Here is a 19,750-nt window from a genome sequence, read left to right as displayed (position 1 = left end):
AAACAAAAAGTAGCCAGTAGTAGTTGTATTTTTGACATAACCATTGATGACAACACACTGATGCAACATGCGGATACTAGTCTGCAAAGCTCTGTGTAGGATCAATACACAACCTTTACAAGACACTGAAGTGCAGTGCTGAGTGTGTGAAGTCATTTGAATGAACAGGTCTTACTTTTGTTTCTCACTAGAAGTTGTTCTTGAATGTCAGTATTTCCCCTACAGTGACAGCAGCCATGTGTTTGACTGTGCTTGTGAAGATATTGAATGAAAATCTTGCATTCCCAAGTCTCAGAACCTTAATTTTGGACATGACAACTAAATGCCAAAATCCTGACTTAAATCTTAAATTTTAACCCTAAAAAAACCTCTTTTCTTAGGTTTGTTCTTTCTGATAGTAATAAACTCAAACGGGTTCTTGCAAATACAGCTGAACATAAATGTATTTAGTTTAGTGCCTCATGCTATAAAAAGGCTCCTGAGATCATGCTGCAAATCCAGGACATTTGTTGGTGTTACAGTTTATCAAACTTCTTTAGGGATTTAATCCATCCATCAGCAGGCCTGCAATACTAAATACCTTCACTCACTTATGTTATTTTAATAAGCAGTTTATATTTTCAATAGCCGTAATCACTCAAACACATTTGGTATGTGTATGCATGTAACTGGACTTTTAAAATAATAACTTAGTGTGTGTGTGTGTGTGTGTTTGTTTGTGTTTTTAGTGGACATCTATAAATTGTTGCTACAAAAATGAACTGGGTTACACTCTTATATGACAATTAAAAATTAATTGCTTGCAGCTGAACTTCATTACTATATAGAGACAGAGTTATTTAGCTTACCTTCATTTAACAGAAAGAGTAGGATACTCGTTTTGGTGTTTAAAAAAAGTAAATGCCATATTCATGAACCCCCCTGTTGTAGTCCCTTAGAATAAATCGCACCTCCTTTTGATGCTCAAAGTGCCAAAAGAAAACTTTGAACAACTCAGGAGAACTTTCTTCTCATTATGACTCAGTTATTTGAAAATGATCAGGATGTTGTATGAGGAACTTTATTTTTTGTACCAAACTATATGTGATAAGCACTTTGATGTGCAGAAATATGGGTGTATCATGACAGGATATAAGCATGAACAGATTCCTGTTTGGCTAAGTTACAGCATTTGTTACCGGCATGTTTCTCTTGGCTCAGATGTTGTTGGACTTACAAAAAAAAGCGCTGCAATTTTTTTTTTTTTTTTTTTTTTTTTTTTTTTTTTTTTTTTTTTTTTTTTTTTTTTTTTTGTTCAAAATCTCATATAAATGAAACAAACTTTAAGATTAGTTCTACCAAATTTTATTTGACAGAAAATACTTCTTTTTTTTTTTAAATGATAAATAAAGAAACAAATACTATAAGCATGTGGGGGGGGGGGGAATGGTCTGGACTGTGATCTGTCCAAACTGTGATTTTTAGAAGTGAGGAACCAAAACAAATACATTAACTGGTAGTAGTTGCTACACAAGAAATAATTATAACAAATATTTGTTTTATGATTTGTATGATGAATTTTACTCTTGTAAAATTTCTATTTGTGGTGAGGCTGAATTGTGTTAATAGGGTTGTATTTTATGGAAAACACCATCATCATAGAGGGTGTTGATTTTGTGGAGACAATGAAGTGAATGTATAAACCAGCCAAGCCTGGTGGTGCACACCTTCTTCCCTTGTTCAGAAACAGAGCTTTGGGAGTTTCTGTTCATATGGGTTATAAATAGGTAACAGGTTGTTTTGTAGCAGAAAGTCCTCTTAACCAAGTGGCATTATCTCCGGTCCTTCAACTAAAGTTGCAGACGCTCTCAGCTCAAACAAAGTCTGGCTACAGCAGGCGTCTAAATGTTTTACTGCTGGGGAGGGCCGCATCTGTGAGTTTGGACCTTAAGCTCTTAATCCTGCTCATGCTACGTTTGCTTGCGCGCATGTCCACGTTTATTTATTTATTTTCAATAAAGGACACTCTTGTACAGTGGAGTGACCTTTCAGTCTGCTTATATTGTATTTTTTTTTTCTGAATGTATTTGATAAAAATAAGTTCTGGTTTCTAAAATGAGATTTGAAGTTTAATTAAAAAAAAATCTAAGCAAAACACAAACCTCCCCAAATGTTAAAATTGAATGATGTTAAATTTGAATTAATTCAGATTTGTTTGTTAGGTTTTTTTTTTTTTTTTTTTTTTAGTACAGTAAATTTTATTTACTCAGAACATCCACCTCAGTATAATACATGGAAGATCAGTACTTGTATGTGACATTGATCAGAAAAATGTTATTAATCTTTTCAGCTTTATTTTGCCTGTTGCTGATATGAGACTCTGAATCTTTTACTGCTATATTTAATTGGCATCCTCATTTTCATCACGTAATCTGGCAACGTCACTATAAATATTATTGAGGTCATTGCAGGGTTGACGTGACCACAATGTGTTTTTTGTTTTTTTTTTCTTATAAGAATCTAGACATTTATTAGAGAGCGTCTCATGAATAAGGTAGTATATCTTCTCAACGGTGTTTTTAGTGTTTATTATGTGAAAGTGCTGTTGGCTCTGCCCTTCTAACTAGCTTTAATCTTGGCTTTTCTCACTGAATCTTGCACATCTTGTACTTTGAAGTGCTTTTTTAGTATTTATTTATTTTTTTACCTTGAGATTTCCTTAAGTATAAAGTTGGTCATAGATGCTGTTACTTGTTCACACTGCTTGGATATACTGTTTTTGCGATTTAAGATTAAAAAGGTTGAGTTTAATGTAATGAATAGAGTACTTTTTTCTTTTTTTAAACTAGTAAAGTGAACTTTGACAGTTTTTTTTCAAAATTTATTTATTTTTAGTACAGTCTCAGCAGAGAATGTGAATACTTAAGACCTTATTCATTTGTGTTTTTGGACACAATCTGAACACAAGTTGGTTTTTTTTTTTGCCACTCACGTCAGGGACCACAGATTGAGTTGTACACATCAGACTTCATGTGCAGTGGTTGGCACAGTTATGAGATGCTGAATTTTACAACTAAAACAAATGAAAACACTGTTACAAAAAGGAATGAAGCACAAGAGTTGCTTTATCGTGTTGTCATAATTTTATATTTAAATTGTTTATCCATTTCAGCATGTTTCTAAAATTGTTCTCCAACACACATACTTACCCTCGTTCAAAGTAACTGAGTCTTCCTAACACAGCTTACTGTTCTTTCAGATACTCTTTAGAAGATGAGCCCTCTAACTTGGATGAAATGCCCCTGATGATGTCGGAGGAAGGCTTTGAGAATGACGAGAGCGACTACCAGACTCTACCCCGGGCCAGAGTCAATCAGAGACAGAGTGGCCTCGCCTGGTTCCTCCTGGGAGGATGGAAAGTCCTGTGTGGGAGGTACCTCTGCACCATTGTTGTTAATATGTTGATTTAATGATTTTTTTATAGTGACGGTTTAGGCAAAATATTGATAGTTTACATTTTGGGTTTATGTATCTGGGTGTTTTCTGATTATTCACTCAAGCCCTGCTATTTTTTAATAGGAAAATTCAATGAAAGCATTTTAAAGCAAAAATAGATTAACCATGTTTTTAGTGAAGTTTCTATTTCTGACCTCTGCTGCAACCACATATTTTTTACCTTCTGCCAAACACTGCACCACCTTCTTGTATGTTTTCTAAATAAACTTAAAGGAACCTGTAATATAAGTTTCTAGCAATTAGACTACTTGAATAATATTTGTAATAGAAGCTTGTCCATAACAGATCTGTAAACACACAAAAATAGATTGCAAGTTCACTCTGGGATATAAAATGGATTGTGCTTGTAGCCCAGTAGTCTTTGCTAAATAACATATTTTCATAGCAAAATACTCGGATATGTTTTGCCAAATGCTTTACTGATGTCGCCTTATTTTTAATCTACAGACTAGAGTAGTCCAACTGGACATTTAACATTTCCGAGAGTCTTTCTGTAAATGCAAGCGTATTGTATAATGTCAGCAAGCATGCTTGTGATGATCAGTTTGGATTTCAAACGCACCGGTAGCTGTGCATGAAGTGCAAAGAGAGGATAAGGGCATGTTTTTTGGTCGGGTTCCTCGATGCGCACCATCAGTCCAAAAAGATTTTCAGGTCAAACAGAACAGGGTGGTTTATCCGACTAATGATTTATTTGACAGGTTTTGCCCTCTAACGACGCTCCTTTCAGGCTAAGAGGACTGTTTGTTTGTGTACATTTATAAACACTTGTTTGTGTAGTACTCCAGTGCCCAAAACGTAACATTCACCGCTGCTGCAATTTCATAGCATATTCGGTTTTCAGTTCAGTTTTGTTGGTAGTGGTACGTGTCCAATTGAAGCTGCATATTGATCCCCCTCCCCATCCCCCCACTAATGAACAAATCGGATTTTTCACAGCTGACCAGTTTGATGCTTTCCAGTAATTTTATGTGTGCATAGTGTGGGATTATAAAACACAAATAATTCACAGTGAATAAGCCCCGACTGTTCAAATGGCATATTATTTGAATAGCATTCATTTGCTCAAATAATCGCTCTTATGAATCTGGACTCAGAGTGCACAGAGACAGAGAACGTCGAGGCCAATACAAACAGGACTTTTTACCAAAGTTGATTTATTTAGTTTCATGTTTTGCCAAGTTGCTTAAAATGTGGAAAAGCCAAGCCGTTCAGCATGACGGTATACACTGACACTCTCCCCTCTTTCCCCCCAGGTGCCAGTTTAGGTCATGCTCAGATCACGCTGCTCTCATTGAAATTTACCCGCACACTATGCCACTGTTTGCGTTTGATATCAGATATGGGAGATAAGCCCCCATTGTAGTCATTACCAGGTTGATGGAAAGTCACTTACTTTTTGAAAAGTAAATGTCAATCTGAACCCGTCTGTCGTTATTGAGTTTTGATAATATGGTGGTAATGATGTTAGTGCATACAAGCAGAAATGGACTAGGGGTAAAACTACAAACTGCATATAAAAGTCAAGTTGTTACATCTGCTGCTGTGTTGGCATTTGTTAACTGTGGAGGTGCAACACATAAACATAAATATCGGCTTCTCAGTGCTCAGTACCAAACTAATAAAATATTAAAAATGGAAGTTCAGTAAAAGTAAGGCACAGGCACGCGTGTCAGTCGAAGCAACGCTCCACTATTTTTAAGCCTTGATAGTATCCAAAAATTATTCAGTGTGGAGTTGTTATGATGGAGGAAATTACCAATTGTACCAGATTGCAAACTTACATTTTAACATGTATATCATGGGAATTGATTCACTTTTTGAATCAGCCCCAAGTGGCCACTGGTAGAACTGCAGTTTTTAGCTTTTTTTATGTTGCCTTCTTTTTAACCTCAGAGGTTGCTGTTTGGGTAAAACTAACAAAACTAATGTGTGTCAACCAATTTCATGCAGTAGTTTGGTTATATACATGCAACATGTTTGACTCTTAAGCTTAAATTGATTATCCAGCTCTGAACTTGTCTGACTTTTAACATAATTAGCAAGGGATTTCCCACCAGGAGAGATGCTAACCTTTTTAGATGATTCATAGCGTTAAAAGCAAAGGACCTCTTTATACAAGTGGGTCAAAAAAAAGCCTTCAAGATCTAATTTACACTGATGAGACCTGGAATATAAATCACATCAGTACTGTAGGACGCAGCAGAACACAGCTGTGAGGCTCCATGGCTACTAATGGTTTAACAGCTGAGAACGTTAATGAGAATGAATAAACCAATTTGAAGTGGACGTCACGGTTGCGTCACTGTAGTTACAGAAAAACAGGAAACTGGTGAAAGATGCAAGAAAACTGGTGAATCTAAGGAAAAAGTAAAAATGTCTTTTTCTGCTTCTTTATTTATTGCAGAATATAAATGAAGAGAATAAGATGGCCTGCTGTTTGGTTCGTGTTTGCAGTTTGGATAAGAATTGTTTTTCTTTTATATATAGTATTTTTTTTTTTTTTATATATGTTTACACACACAGTTGCTGTTGAATTGTGAGTTATTGATATTTATAGAGCTAGTTGAGTCTCTCTATCGCTCACATTTGTATTACTAATGTAAATTTTTGTTTCATTTTTAAGGGAAGACAGTTGTGTTGTCTCGATGTATCAGCAGCAGCCATACCATCCTCTCCCATTGCACAACCCCCTCATTTAAATGAACATGTTTGAATAGACATATTCACTCAGTGTGCACCACTGTTGCCACAAAGAAGCTGGCTTTACTTTGGAAACCCCCACCTCCAGTTACAAAAGCCCAATGGATTACCACATGTACTGATATAATTAGTAGGGAGCTATTAGTGGCGTTACTGCACAGTGCTAGAGCTGGCACTGTTTAAGCATTGTAAGCAAGGAAGGGCAAAATCACAGATTTGCTTTAATCGCTTTTTCTATGTATTGCTTAAATTTGTATCCTGTGTTGTGCAAACTCGACAGAGATCCTCAAAGTCGTGTATTACCACAGAGTTTATTTTCTGTTTATTGGTTATATTTTTATCTTTATTATTTTAAGCTCTATGTGTCCGGAGAAAATTTTGAGAATTTGTGACATCAATAATGATTTAAAAACAAACTCGCGCAGTTACAGAGTGATTACTGAAATGTAAGAAGGCTGAAAATACGTTTTAGACTCTGGTTGCTGTGACAAATATTAAGTTGAATTTTAGGTTTTCAAAAATGTTTTTTCTTATTTTGAAAAAATCATATTCTGCGCAGGTTCTGGTCGGTAATCTGTTAAAATGTTACTAAAGCTGTCAGGCAGTTGTAGTAAAGTGTAAAAAAGTAAAATAAGGAGAAGTTTAATGATTAATTTGTTAATCTTTTTCAAGCTGCATATTTTTTCAATAGCCTTACCTATGCTCCTTTTTTTTTTTTTTAAATAAAGTCACTACAGCGCATTTTATTACTTGGATGCCCTTTTCTTGCACCATCTACTTCTCCTTCATCCCTTTACCACAACCCATATATTACAAATATTGACAGTCAGTATGTTTCTTTAAAAATACAGAATGGTTTCCAAAAAGCCCTTGAAGCAGTGTGTAGCTCACCACATGCTAACATTAAAACCTGAAAAAATAAACTGTTTTATATATGTAAGATGTTTCCTTTTAATCATCTGTTAAATTTATTTTGTGACCTAGTGTGGAACTTTCTGACTCCCCTGGTACAGAAAAATATCCCCAAAAAGCCATAAAGGCAGTTCTGTCTTGTTGTTGTAATTTTTGCTTTTTTTTTTTTTTTTTTTTTTGGTCTGTTTTTAATCATATTGACATCTTCTTTTGTAAGCTGCTGTGACTGTCTGGCTCATATATGTCGGAGGAAGAAGGAGCTGAAGGCAAGGACAGTTTGGCTCGGCTGCCCTGAGAAGTGTGAAGAGAAGTACCCCAAAAATGCCATCAAAAACCAGAAATACAACATCATCACCTTTGTGCCTGGGGTGAGTGGCAGTAGCTCCCACACAACCTGTAGCCTGCTTCAAATGAACTGTCTTGCTTTGGTAACTGAATTCGCATTTCGTGCCCTGATCTTTGCTCTTAACGCAGCAGTTTTTCCTTTTATCGAGTCCATGCTCCCAGTCTTTATAGTGTCTACAGTACAAATTCATCCTTTCAGTTGAAATCAGTCATTTATTTTCACTGATTAACAGACTGTAATGCACAGGAGCTTTCACTGGATCTCATTGTTAACTATTCTGTCATTAAGTTAAGGGTTTACTCTGTAGGGAACAATAGAGATCCATCAGAGTTACTTATTAAAAAGCAAATGGTTCCTTGATTAAGAGGGCTGCCTTCAGCCCAGGCCATTAAATGTCAACTGTCTATTAGAGACGTAGATATTCTCGTCGACGGTGAACAAAACGGCTGTTTTTCTCCCTCCACTTTGAATTATTAAATACACACGAATTGAGTTAGCAGTATGCATTTTCCCCTAAAGGTCAGGAGGTTCATTAACTGTAGAGCGTCGTGCATTGATCCCATTGTCTCTGATAATCTGTGACTAGACACTGGACTCTCATTATTGCAAACATTATTCAAAATTTGACCTTAGATGACTAGAATACTGCGATCTCCCTGGTGATAGATGGCACATTAGCAAAGAAGCTTGAGCCGCTCACAAGAGCTACTTTGGTATGTGTAATATAAGAGCGTCTCTGGTGATTTCCACCTGAAATGGTATCTGATTGAGTCAACCTCATGTTGATTTATCAACACAATGCGCCTGTTTTCCTCCTTCATTTGAAGCTTTGGTCACGCAGTGCAGGATTATTCTTGAAAGTTTTAGGCACTGACATCGTACCTAGTTGCCCTTACATTTGAAATCTGCACCCTGCGTGCCATTTGAAACAGACGTTCTCAAAGTGTCAGAGTTTCCATTAGGTTAATGTAAAGTTAACAGCATTAACATGTATCTTGTTCCCTCTTGGAACGTGTACAGTAACCCATCCCGTCTGGTTTGTTTCTGCTGCTGCATCCTCTTTTATCTTGTCTGCAGCTGTCGTCATCTTTGACTCACCTTGCTGACATGTTCACTCACCTCGCTGAATCTTTGTCTTCTGTCCCCTCTCAGGTTCTCTACCAGCAGTTCAAGTTCTTCCTCAATCTTTATTTTCTAGTGGTGGCCTGCTCGCAGTTTGTGCCATCACTGAAAATCGGATACTTGTACACATATTGGGCACCTCTGGTAAATGTTTTTATGTATTTATTTTTGATCTATCAAGTTGTTTGCAACTAAATTAAATGTACAGTGAAGCCAAATTAGTCGTACTATTGGAATTCAGCAAGAGAATAAACCCATATTTTTCCACTTTTTACTATTGCAACAGTTTTAAGTGAGAACCTGCTCCAATTTGTTAATGTTAAGCAAATGCCAGTGTAGTTTAAATGAATGGATTTTATTATTGATAAAACTCAGTTTTTAAAGCACTCCTTTGTCGATCAGGGTTTTGTGCTAGCTGTCACAATGGTGCGGGAGGCTGTGGACGAAGTGAGACGTTATCAGCGAGACAAAGAGATGAACTCTCAACTCTACAGCAAACTGACAGTGAGAGGTTAGTGAGACAACTAGAGACCTATTCACCTTCCACCTTATTCGTCTAGCTGTTTGCTGACATTATGAAGACTCTTATTCCAATGATTGAGGCTCCATGCAATTAAAAGATGGCTTTACACTTGCAACAGAAGTCATTCTTCTCACTGTAATTGCATTGAGTCTTTTTTTTTTTTTTCCTTCAAATTTATAAACACCTAAGATCTGTGCCTTGTGTTGATTGTAGCACTTCACAGCCACCGTGTACATATGTACATGTTTGTGCATGCAAGCGCAGTGAAAGAGGAAGGTTCTCAGCGGATATTGGGGTGGTTTAATTGAGAGTGACCTTCTATGTCATTGTTTTTGTCTGACTCTGACCAGAGATGAAAACAAAAGGGTATTACGTTATCAAGCTGGAGATAATCAATTAGAAGGTGAGAAGGGGGGGAAAAAGAGCAATAGCAAAAAGTGGGCTGTGGTTTTGAGAGTCGGCATCATTTCCATGGGCCAAAAATCAATATCTGCATTTTATTTCATGACATAATTTAGTTTGAAGGTATTTCAGAATACAAGTCTAGAGTCTTTCACAATTTCTGTGCTTTTCCTTAGGTAAAATTCAAGTGAAAAGTTCAGACATACAAGTTGGAGACCTGATCATCGTGGAGAAGGTAAATCTCTCCTGTCTTTACCTCTAGATGCCTCTGCACGGAAGGATTCAGTTAGGTGTATTTGCTTGATAGGTGCTGATTTGACTCATTTTTTTTAAGCTATTTAAAATATATAAAATAGGAATTTGATAGTTTAGCCGACATTTTTGGAATTTATTTTCATATACGATGAAAAGATGTTTGTTTAAAAGTAAAAGCAACCACAAAAAAGGTTCTAAATCCTTCAAAACATTAGCTTGAGCTTATTTTATAAGCATTTGCATCTTTGCTAACAGGCAGATATTATAAAACAGATTAATGGATTTGATTTAAACAGTACGGTGGGAAATGTGTTTTATTTTTTTGAAACTTAAGATACATTCTCAATTCTAAAAATGTAATTAAAAATGATCAATTTGTGATGTTTGGTTCTAGGTCAATTCCAGCTCCAAATTTTTATTCTTGGACTCTTAATATTTTTTTTTCCTTCTCTTCCTTTAATGCCACCCTGTCTTTCTAGACCACTTTCATCTGATTGGCTGCTATTCCCAAACAAATTGGTTTGTTTACTAGGAGTTGGTTTCTGTGCTCAAAACCCCAGAGCTGTGCACCTGAAATAACTGTCTGAGGGAAATCCTCTCTCACTGACATCAAACACAGCCAAGAGTATAAAAAAAAAACTGTCTAAAACAGAGTGTTTAGGGTGAAACTTGTGCTTTTGGGTCCTTTCCTATACACCACTGTTACAGTGATATATGTGAAGTAAAATGGTGAAAAGCACACTAAGTCCATTTTAAAATTTTCATTGCTGTGCATTAGATTCACGTAAAGTGAACTTCACGTCAGGGTATTGACCATATTTAATTATTCAGGACGATTTGGAGGGGATAGTGCTCAATGACACACCACCTTTAACATTTTCCTCCTTTCTTCTTCTTCTTTTCCTAGAACCAAAGGATTCCTGCAGATATGATTTTCCTGAGGACATCTGAAAAAACTGGTGAGCAGATGAACTCCGGGTCTGTTTTATTTTTTTATTTTTTTATTTTTATTTTTTTAATCAGCCATTGTAAAGCAGGACAAAATATGCTGGAGACGCAAGTAGATCAGCATTACCTGTACACACCTGTAACGGTATGTTTTCCAAAAAAATAACACAAAGAATGCTTACAGTTGAACTTTTGTGTTCTCTGTGGCAGTTCAGCCAGCTGAGTCAAGTGTATTTAGGTGAGAAATGTGACTTTTCCCTACACTTCTAGTCCTTTGACAAGTCACCCTGTGATTCATATGATTTGTTCGGGTGACTGACGATGCAAATTCTAATTAATCAATGAACTGCGTCAGATCCTGGCTCTTTTCTGAGTGGCATCATTTCCATCAATCTTTGATATGTCAATAAGCTTGGCAGGAAGTTGTTGATGTCTTTGTCTCTAACTCACACGCCCACACACACATCCACATAAAATAACATATTTCTCTTTCGCACACAGGCTCGTATATTTTGTCTTTCACATACTCATATACACCCTCACATCCCAGTGGTGTCACGTGAGAAGCTGACCTGCCATTACTGCAGAGGGAAAGCATGAATCATCCCACTTGTGTTAATGTTTTCCATGATACTTTACCCTCCAGGGATGGTTTATAGTTGCCCTTTTACCCTCTCTGTCAGATAGTTGCTCTCATCCATCAGTTTCATATGTAATATTGCCTCAGATCAATACAGGTCACCACTGCTCAATTTTTATCAGGCTTTGCGGTGTTCACAGCAACCACAGAGGCTTTCTGTTGTGCTACAGGTTCTGTATTAATGCTCAAGTTATTAGATTAAGACAATTTCTATGTGCTGCGAATATGTTTACGTTCTTTAGCACATGGTAATGTGGAAGCATGCTTTTCAAGCATGTTTTTTGGTTCAACAAAGCAGTCTCATGGTTTTGGCCTTTAATTGTTTAATCCACAGGATATACTTTTTAAACTTTGGTCACTGTCAGGTTTCTAAAAATGCAAATGTTAAAAAAGTCTATTGCTAATAAGTAATAACATTATAATGTGTGTTAAAACATGCAAAATGCCACAGAAAAATTGTCATTTTCAGAAGAAAAGCTTTTTGGATTAAACGTGAGTTATAATCTATTTGTCTTATATGGGAAAGTCAATTAACACAACAAACCAGTAAGCATGGCTACATGAATAAGTATCTGTACCCCACTTTCAGTGTGAAAGAGCAATGCAAAGTATGCAATCACAACAACTGTGCAGTCTTTGAGAGCTTTTGTGTTTTTCCAGGTTCGTGTTTTATCAGAACAGATCAGCTGGATGGAGAAACAGACTGGAAACTGAAAGTTGCTGTTGGCTGCACACAACGACTGCCAGCAGTAGGGGTATGGATACGTTAGTGAATCTCTGGTAACAAACTGTCTGTGAATGAGTGTTGAGTTATCACTAACAGCGCTGCTCATCGAATGTCTGTGCTGTGATGGAAACCTAATCACTGATGACAGACGGCAGGAACAGTCTGAACCTGACAGCAGCTTCCTTTAACTGGAGATGATACCCAACACTTCAGATTTGAGTTTTTGTTTTTTTGTTGCCACTTAATGCAATCAGATAATTAAAGTTTCAGCAAGTCATTTGATGATTGAGCCACGGCTTCTGTATTGGGTTTCAAGGCACCCGAAGATGGCACAAGCTGTCTTTAGTTGAGCCAGTTTTCGCGTTGTTAACACGCCTCGCTTTTATACTTCATTAAAAGATTGTTCATTTGCCAGAGAATATTAGGAGCTAAAGTAAATTGGTTTGATGCGCTTTCACAACAAGAAGGCTTGCTGACTGAATAGTTGAGGTCCTAACTAATCAAGTATGTCCCCCCATCTTACGTAGAAACTTTTATAATATAAGCACTAAATTATCATCATGTCTACACCCACTGAGAAGGTATAATAGTTTATATGTTCACAACTCCAGTAAAACATCTGCTAATTATGCTGTTGTTTCTATATTTAAACTAATGACTTTCATCAGGGTCATGTATTGTTCCTCCATCACCATCCACACTTGCTGTCTCTAAATCATCGCTGCACCAACTCTGTGCTTTTGTCTCTAAAATGCTGGAGCAACATAACTCTCCATTGGGGGTTCAGTAAAATAATCTTCCCTGCTCCTCTTTAACCGCTCTGCCCATGTTCTCGATAGGAGAACACTATCTGAGCACAGCTGAGGCCTGCCTAACTGCTGCCGAGGCTCCACGCGCTGCATTCCTGCCTGAATAATTTAATATTTACAATCAATTTTTGTTCCACTAAGAGGGGGGAAGGCTGCTATTGGGTGCTTGACAGGCCTTAGGCTGCAGTCTTATTTGTCAGGGTGACTGAGAGAACAGATGATTGAATGGTCGTGATTCAGTGGTGATTGTTGTGACTTCCTGAGGTTGTTTCCTTCTTTTGTTAAGAAGCCAGATCCTACATTTATGGAAGTGCTGTTATCTTAGTACTCCCTTCATTGACTCTGTTGATTCTCTGTTTGTTTTACTAAATCTTGCCAAAGAAACAAAAGATCATACTAAAGGTTTTGCTCGTGTAGCAAGATCGGTCTTATTTATTTGAGCAACTGTGCTAAAGTTATTATTACACAACACGCTTTATAGTACATCACATATATATTAACTAAGACTTAAGTTCCAGCAATATGTTATTTTAAACAATATTTGCTGCAATATCCAATTATTCTGCTCTAATAGGAATTAGTGAGGCTTTTATTTTCAAATTTAAAGTATATTTTTCTAACATATTTTCACTTCCAAATAAGGTGTTTAGTTTGAGTGCAACAGACTGTAAAATACTGAAATGCTAACACAGTTTTTACTCTCCCTTGAAAACAGCTGGTCTCTTTTCCATTTGTAGTTTTCAGAAGAATTGCTCACTCATATAACCTAGTTAAATGAGGCTGTGTCTCATTTTCAAACTAATTAAATGGCACCTCTGTCGTGTCTTCTTGTCTCAGGATCTCTTCTCTATCAGCGCCTACGTCTACGCCCAGAAGCCTCAGCTGGACATCCACAGTTTCGAGGGGAATTTCACAAGGGTACAGTAGCTCGTTGACATATTTATAACCTGTAAAACAAATCTCAAAGAAATGCAGATTTTTCTATAGAACGTGGATTGACATAGAAGATGTGTATCACCGCAATGTGTTGACAAGTGACAACAATAGGGGCTTGTGTGTCCATCTGGGCCTGTTGTTATCTCCAGCAGGCATGCCTCTTACATCACAGGCAGGTTCTTGCAGCTCCAGCTCTATCCATCCTGTCTTGCTTGTTGCTCAGTGATTTTTTTTTTTTCCTTTTTTTTTTTTTTTTATTAATAGCAGATTAGCGCAGCCCCCACAGAGAGGAGAGCTCCAGTACAAAGGGGGGCTTTGTGGTCCGTCTTCACTCTTGGCCACACACCAGGCTTAGTGAGCGAGCACTTCCTGCGCTCATTCATCCTCCACGGCCTTCCTTTGCATAGCGTGTGCTTTTAGTCTGAGCAGGATGGGAAAAAAATGGGTTCCCACAGATCCGCAGCAAATGAACTTACCTATTTATGAGAGTTTCTTTCTTTTTTCTTTTTTTTTCCTGAGACGGATATAGTGGCTTTGTTTCTGTGGTCTTCATTGAGACCCTCTGCAGTTATGAACACCGTACTGTGATGCCAATGTCAGAGCGGTCAAGCATTCTGCAAACTGCCATTTATTTTTCATGCACCTCTTCCCATGTTTGAGTGGATTGACAGGATGTGGGTGCTTAGGTATCATAATTATCATATCGGGCAGGCAATTTGAGCCGAAACTGGAGCCTTGACTCTGCACTCCTGACTCAAGCCATTTTCAGCATTTGTCTTTATTTAAGAGAGAAGGGTGAAACGGGGAGGGTGAAACAAGAGGCTCTCAAGGGGCTTATTTATCACTAAAATCTCATCTACTTGAACACTCTATACTGTTTTTTTTTTTTTTTTTAAAAGGAGCCTCTATCGCCATGCCAAATCTAGTGAAAGTATAGGTAAGAGGACTACTGTATTGCTATAGTCGGCACAACTGTGCAGGGTGCTTGAGAAAATTAATGGCACAGCAGAGCTCAGCCATCCTGGTCAAGCTATGCACCGTCTGAGCTGGGGTCTCTTAACCATTTCTGTTCTGTCCAAACAAACTTTTCAGCTTTTTCCTTTTAATTATTGTCAAAAAAATCTATCAATCAATTGGGAAATGTAGTTTTTTCATTGCAATTTTATTAAATAATGGTTATCAGATAGTACACACTTTTATGTAATAAAGCTAAGATCATTATTGTTATTAAAAAATAAAGTGGTGATCTTAGAGCCTCTTGCACAAAACAAAATAAAGATTTCAATTATTAGAAATCAGATTAATGTTTTTTACAGTTTGTAAAAGTTGAAATAAAATTTGTCTTCATTATTTTATTTTTGGTGAGAATAAAATGTTTAACTGCAGTAAATTGTCTTTTACTATTAAAGTCACTGGAGTGAAATTCATCTGTGGTGCTACTTTTGTGTTTGTTTGCCTGAGGGCCACACTGAGAAATACTAATTAGAAGGTGGCTAATTGCAGAAATAAATTCACTGCGTCGAGGTATTTCTTTGAAGCTCGAAGCTTCTTTGGTTGAAGTTTTCCATGTCTTAGGATTCTTGTTTGCTTTGTTTTTTCTCACACACAACAAAGTGTCACAAAAAGGAAGAAACAAAAAGCATATTAAGTTTGTACTAGTAATATGTAGAATTTAATTTGTATCTAAATATAATTTCATTTCAAACCACCAGTTAAGTTATTTAAAGTCCTAATTATGCCAATTTGTTTATTTGCAGGAAGACACGGACCCACAGATCCATGAGAGTCTCAGCATTGAAAACACTCTTTGGGCCAGCACCGTAGTTGCATCTGGTAAGTAAATGAAAGCTATTGTAGCCTTTTCATTTTTTAAAATTGAAGTGAATCACAAATATATTGCTTGTCTGGATGTTTTTTTTTTAAAAACCTCCAGTTTAATTTCACCTTCTGACACTTTTTATTATTGCTAAACATCAACCTAAAGATGTGAATGCATGTCTGTGTAAATGTTTTCAGAAACATGCACTGACTCATATTTCATTTTTCTTATTTTATGCATTTTCTAAATTTGTTGCTCACACTTCCTGAGTGCAGTGCTCAAGTTTTGCAAAGAGAATTCATGGGTTTAAACCTTGAGCAATCGGTTTGATTTAATAGATATTTGCTTAATAAAACCCACGATGGAGGTGGTCCTCCTTCAGTTCAGCCAAGCCATTCTGGCAGAAATGGTTGTGTCAGTTGAGAGTGTTTGTGACGCTCCCAGTGATGGCCACAGCATTGATCTGTGGTGTTGCTCTCCCCTCTGGCCTGACCTTGACCAGAAGAGCAAACACACACAGTGGCACAGAAAGCCTGACTTGGACTCGTTACATCATCTCTGCTTAGAAATGTCATTGTCCCTCACAAGACTCTTCCTGACAGACACCTCTCTCCTCTACAGTAGCGTTCAGGGCGTTTGATCTGGCCCAGATCACTGTGTATTCACACGGTTACGGGCCTCAGTCCAGCTGTGACAGGAGAATTAGTTGCTCGCATATTCAGATTGAAGCCCCTCTGCATGCTGAGCCACACAGACCATTTGTCACACCGCTCAATATTTCTGGAGTTAGAAGTCAACAGGAGCAATTCATCACCTTTCTCCTCTGATCCTGTGGCTGCTGGTCTCTGTTGTGCCTGCACTTTACTTTCCTTGTTTTGTTTTTTTTATCCATTTGTAACTTTCTTGCCATTTTTTTATAGTTTGGGGATTTCAGAGCCTGTATTTAGGTTTATTAGTGTCTTTGCTCTGCCATTAGGCTCATTTAATATTAATGACTCATTAATCCTTTTTAATAAGGCCACTGTAATGAATTGGCAAATAAAGATGGCAGCGTATTGATCAGCTTTTATGAGCTTCCATAGGGTGGCTGAAGGCCCCGAGTGTCTAAGCGTATTAAACTCCTGTCTGTTGGCTTGAGTGGCAATGAGACAAAACTGCCTCAGCTCAGCCTTATTGTGTTTCCTCTCATGCAGTTCGTCTTACTTGACCAAGATGAGTGTGTGCATGCATATTTGTGTGTGTTGTGTGCGTGTTTGTGTGTCCGTGTGCGTGTGAGATGGTGGGGGTGAGGTTCAGTTAATGAGCAGCATTACTTTCCTTGTCTCTATCTTTGGCAGGCACGGTGATAGGGGTGGTGATCTACACAGGCAAAGAGACCAGAAGCGTACTGAACACGTCCTATGCCAAGAACAAGGTGAATGCTTTTTTTTGTTTTTTGTAGCTTTGAATCTAAGGTTTTTTTTCTAGTTTCCTATACAAATAATGTCAAGTGGTATACTAGAAATATAATTATAAATATTTAAACTGTTACAATTAACGCTTAATTGTTAAAAATGTCTGAAATTTGCTTAAGATCCTCCTGTTTCCCCCATTTGATTTAGTTACCTCACTAAAATGAAGACAAACGGCAGAAGAAACAATCATAATTTTTTACACTGGATCTAGTTTTGTTTTAAGTGCTTCTGTATTGTATCAAATAATGATTTATTTTGGCTGTTTTTAAAGTCACATTGCTGATGTCAGCAGAATTTTGGACAAAATAAAATGTTCTTGTAAGCATATCCTCTATAGGTTTTAAACCAGCTTGCAAGGTATAACTCAGAAACATGGAGTCCCCTTGTGGTGTTTCCATCATAAACGTTTAAAAGCTCTAGTGGATAAATCACCTCAAACAAAGTATCTTCTATCCCAAATTCTCCTCATGCCATCTCGTTCCCTCTCACCTCTGATCACTAATCAATCACTACGACAAGGTGGTTTTTTAACCTTGACTTTCTAGATAAAGTTGGGCCTGTCAGCGCGAAAGGTCAGTACCATTTGCTAATTAACCAAAAGGGAAATTAACTAACTGAGGATTTAAATGACATTTTCAACACCAAGTTAATCTCATAGAATCCCCATTGAGCGTTTTGTCTCCGGATTGAAGTGAATAATTTTATGCTAAATATACGATTTTACCTGGAAGATGTTTTGGCTAGATAGACAGAGGTCATCTGATAGAGGCAGCAATAAACAAGATCTCAGAGGTTTTTTTTTTTTTTTTCCTTTTCTAGCTAAACTGAATCTACCATGCAGTGACTTTAACACACAAAGTTGTCACTTCCAGCTGTCACCTACTAAAGCTCTCCGTGGCATAACATAACCCCGTCCTGCTGCAGCACCATTTTGACACCAGTGTCTTTTATTTAGAACGCTGATGTGGCCGGTCGAACAGCCGGCCAGTGTTTTGTGTAAGCCCGACAGCTGAGAGGAATTCAATATTTCAAGGAGATGATGTCAGAAGTGCCAATATGGAGACTGGAGATTGGGGGAGAAAGTCGATACAGTGCGGCTAAAGTCACAAGAACGTTTTGGTCTCATATAATCTGTTGTGACACCGACCAGGACGATGCCCGCGCTTGATCAATCTGACAGGACGTCAGGCGTAGATTCACCCTTTGTTGCAGTATAGTTACAAACTCCTGTCTGAGTAAAGAGGGAGAACATTGTCATTTGACAAGAGGCCACTTCTCAATAAGGATTCTTTGAAGTTTATATCCAAGTTCCAATACTCAGCTCTCCTCGTGTGTTTCTCAGGGCGAGTTGCTCTGGAAAAATAGAAACCTAAACTTGTTTACTAATTTCTCAAAGATCAATTTTATTTTTCTTGACTTTCTTCTTGGCCAGATTTCTAAGCTTTAACCGTTCACTAAGACTGAAGCTCTGATATTCTTTGGGTTTAATTTCATGAATATTCATGTCCCACGTCTGCAGTCCGTCATCAGATTTCACACACATGCTAAAATACAAGCCACACAGGCAGATCGAATCATTCCTTTCAGTTTTAATGGCTTGGAGATGAATGGAGTAAAATATGCACTTTTATTCATTGATAGCATCTTTAGGTTGAGGTAATTGAGTCCTTTTTCCCCCCTTGACTGAATGAATAATGACTTCATCTGATCCCCGGCAAGGCTTGGAAAATTTAGACTAGCCATTGTTCAAGCAGAAGGCGATCCTTTGCTTTTCAGGCGTGCACTGTTCTCTCTGTCTTAATTTTTCTTCATTTTAATCCACCCAAACCCGCTATTTTTCTCAATAGCTCAACCATGAACCATGTAGTGAGGCACTGGGGTGGGGAGATGCCCACCCGCTCACTCGGACCCCTTCCCCTTTCCCCACTCTGCTACTGGGAGTTTAACACCAACTGATAAATCAGTCACACTGGTCTCCCAGCTCTCCCAGTCCTCAGGGGAATGGTTTTGGTGGGGGTTTAGGCAGTGGAGGAATTTTGCTGCTTTTTATATATGCCTGCCCCCTCCCCTCCTTTTCAGAGCAGTTCCTTTATTTGAGAGAGGAGAGATGTTATGTTCTGCTGTTTTTGTAAGCGTGGTGCGTCAGATGAAAGCCCTCTGTGTACAGGGCTTTGCTGCGAGCACTGCCAGAAAGGGGAAGGGCGCTTCTTTATTTGACATCTTTTTCCCACATGCTTCATTGGCTGGGAGATACACTCGAAAAATAAAAGACAATTCTGACCCCCTTTTTTGTCTGTTTTTCTTGAGAGCCATCTCAATATGGGAACTTTCTCTGTTTTTGAGGCCTTTTGACCTTCTATTTGTTGCACTGAAAGACAATACTTCAGCATGACAATAATGCAATTTGAAGTTTAGCACAAAGTGGCAGCACCAATAAACTTACTTATGCTGTATACACAGTTTGCATGTTAAAATCCTGCAGCTGAGAGTTTGATTGGCTTTGTTTTTGCCCATGTGTCGCATATTGTAAGGTTTTGGTAGCAGATGGGAAAGTAGCAAAGACCCTTTTCTTTTCTTTTTAAGTTGCCAGAAAAGGAATAAGATGTTTTATCTGGCTTTGTATTTCAAGTTAATTGAAAAAGTGTCCTACATTAGAGAA

The 19,750-nt window shown here is 37.7% G+C and overlaps 1 protein-coding gene across 5 annotated transcripts in view; it reads left to right on the top strand.

Moving 5' to 3' along the window:
- Positions 1-19,750, top strand: part of atp9b (ATPase phospholipid transporting 9B) — a 42,957-nt gene that overhangs the window by 5,203 nt on the left and 18,004 nt on the right. For all 5 annotated transcript variants that reach the window (XM_026156782.1, XM_026156788.1, XM_026156785.1 and 2 more), the window contains 10 exons: positions 3,239-3,412; positions 7,328-7,478; positions 8,609-8,722; positions 8,981-9,089; positions 9,680-9,738; positions 10,666-10,717; positions 12,007-12,101; positions 13,720-13,800; positions 15,576-15,651; positions 16,975-17,051. In XM_026156782.1, coding sequence (XP_026012567.1) covers positions 3,239-3,412; positions 7,328-7,478; positions 8,609-8,722; positions 8,981-9,089; positions 9,680-9,738; positions 10,666-10,717; positions 12,007-12,101; positions 13,720-13,800; positions 15,576-15,651; positions 16,975-17,051 — 988 coding nt within the window. The remainder of the gene's footprint in view (positions 1-3,238; positions 3,413-7,327; positions 7,479-8,608; positions 8,723-8,980; positions 9,090-9,679; positions 9,739-10,665; positions 10,718-12,006; positions 12,102-13,719; positions 13,801-15,575; positions 15,652-16,974; positions 17,052-19,750) is intronic.

This window comes from Astatotilapia calliptera, chromosome 22, assembly GCF_900246225.1.
Source record: "Astatotilapia calliptera chromosome 22, fAstCal1.2, whole genome shotgun sequence".
Classification (NCBI taxonomy): Eukaryota; Metazoa; Chordata; class Actinopteri; order Cichliformes; family Cichlidae; genus Astatotilapia; species Astatotilapia calliptera.
Note: the sequence above shows the minus strand (reverse complement) of the source record. Positions and strands in the feature narration are given on the sequence as shown.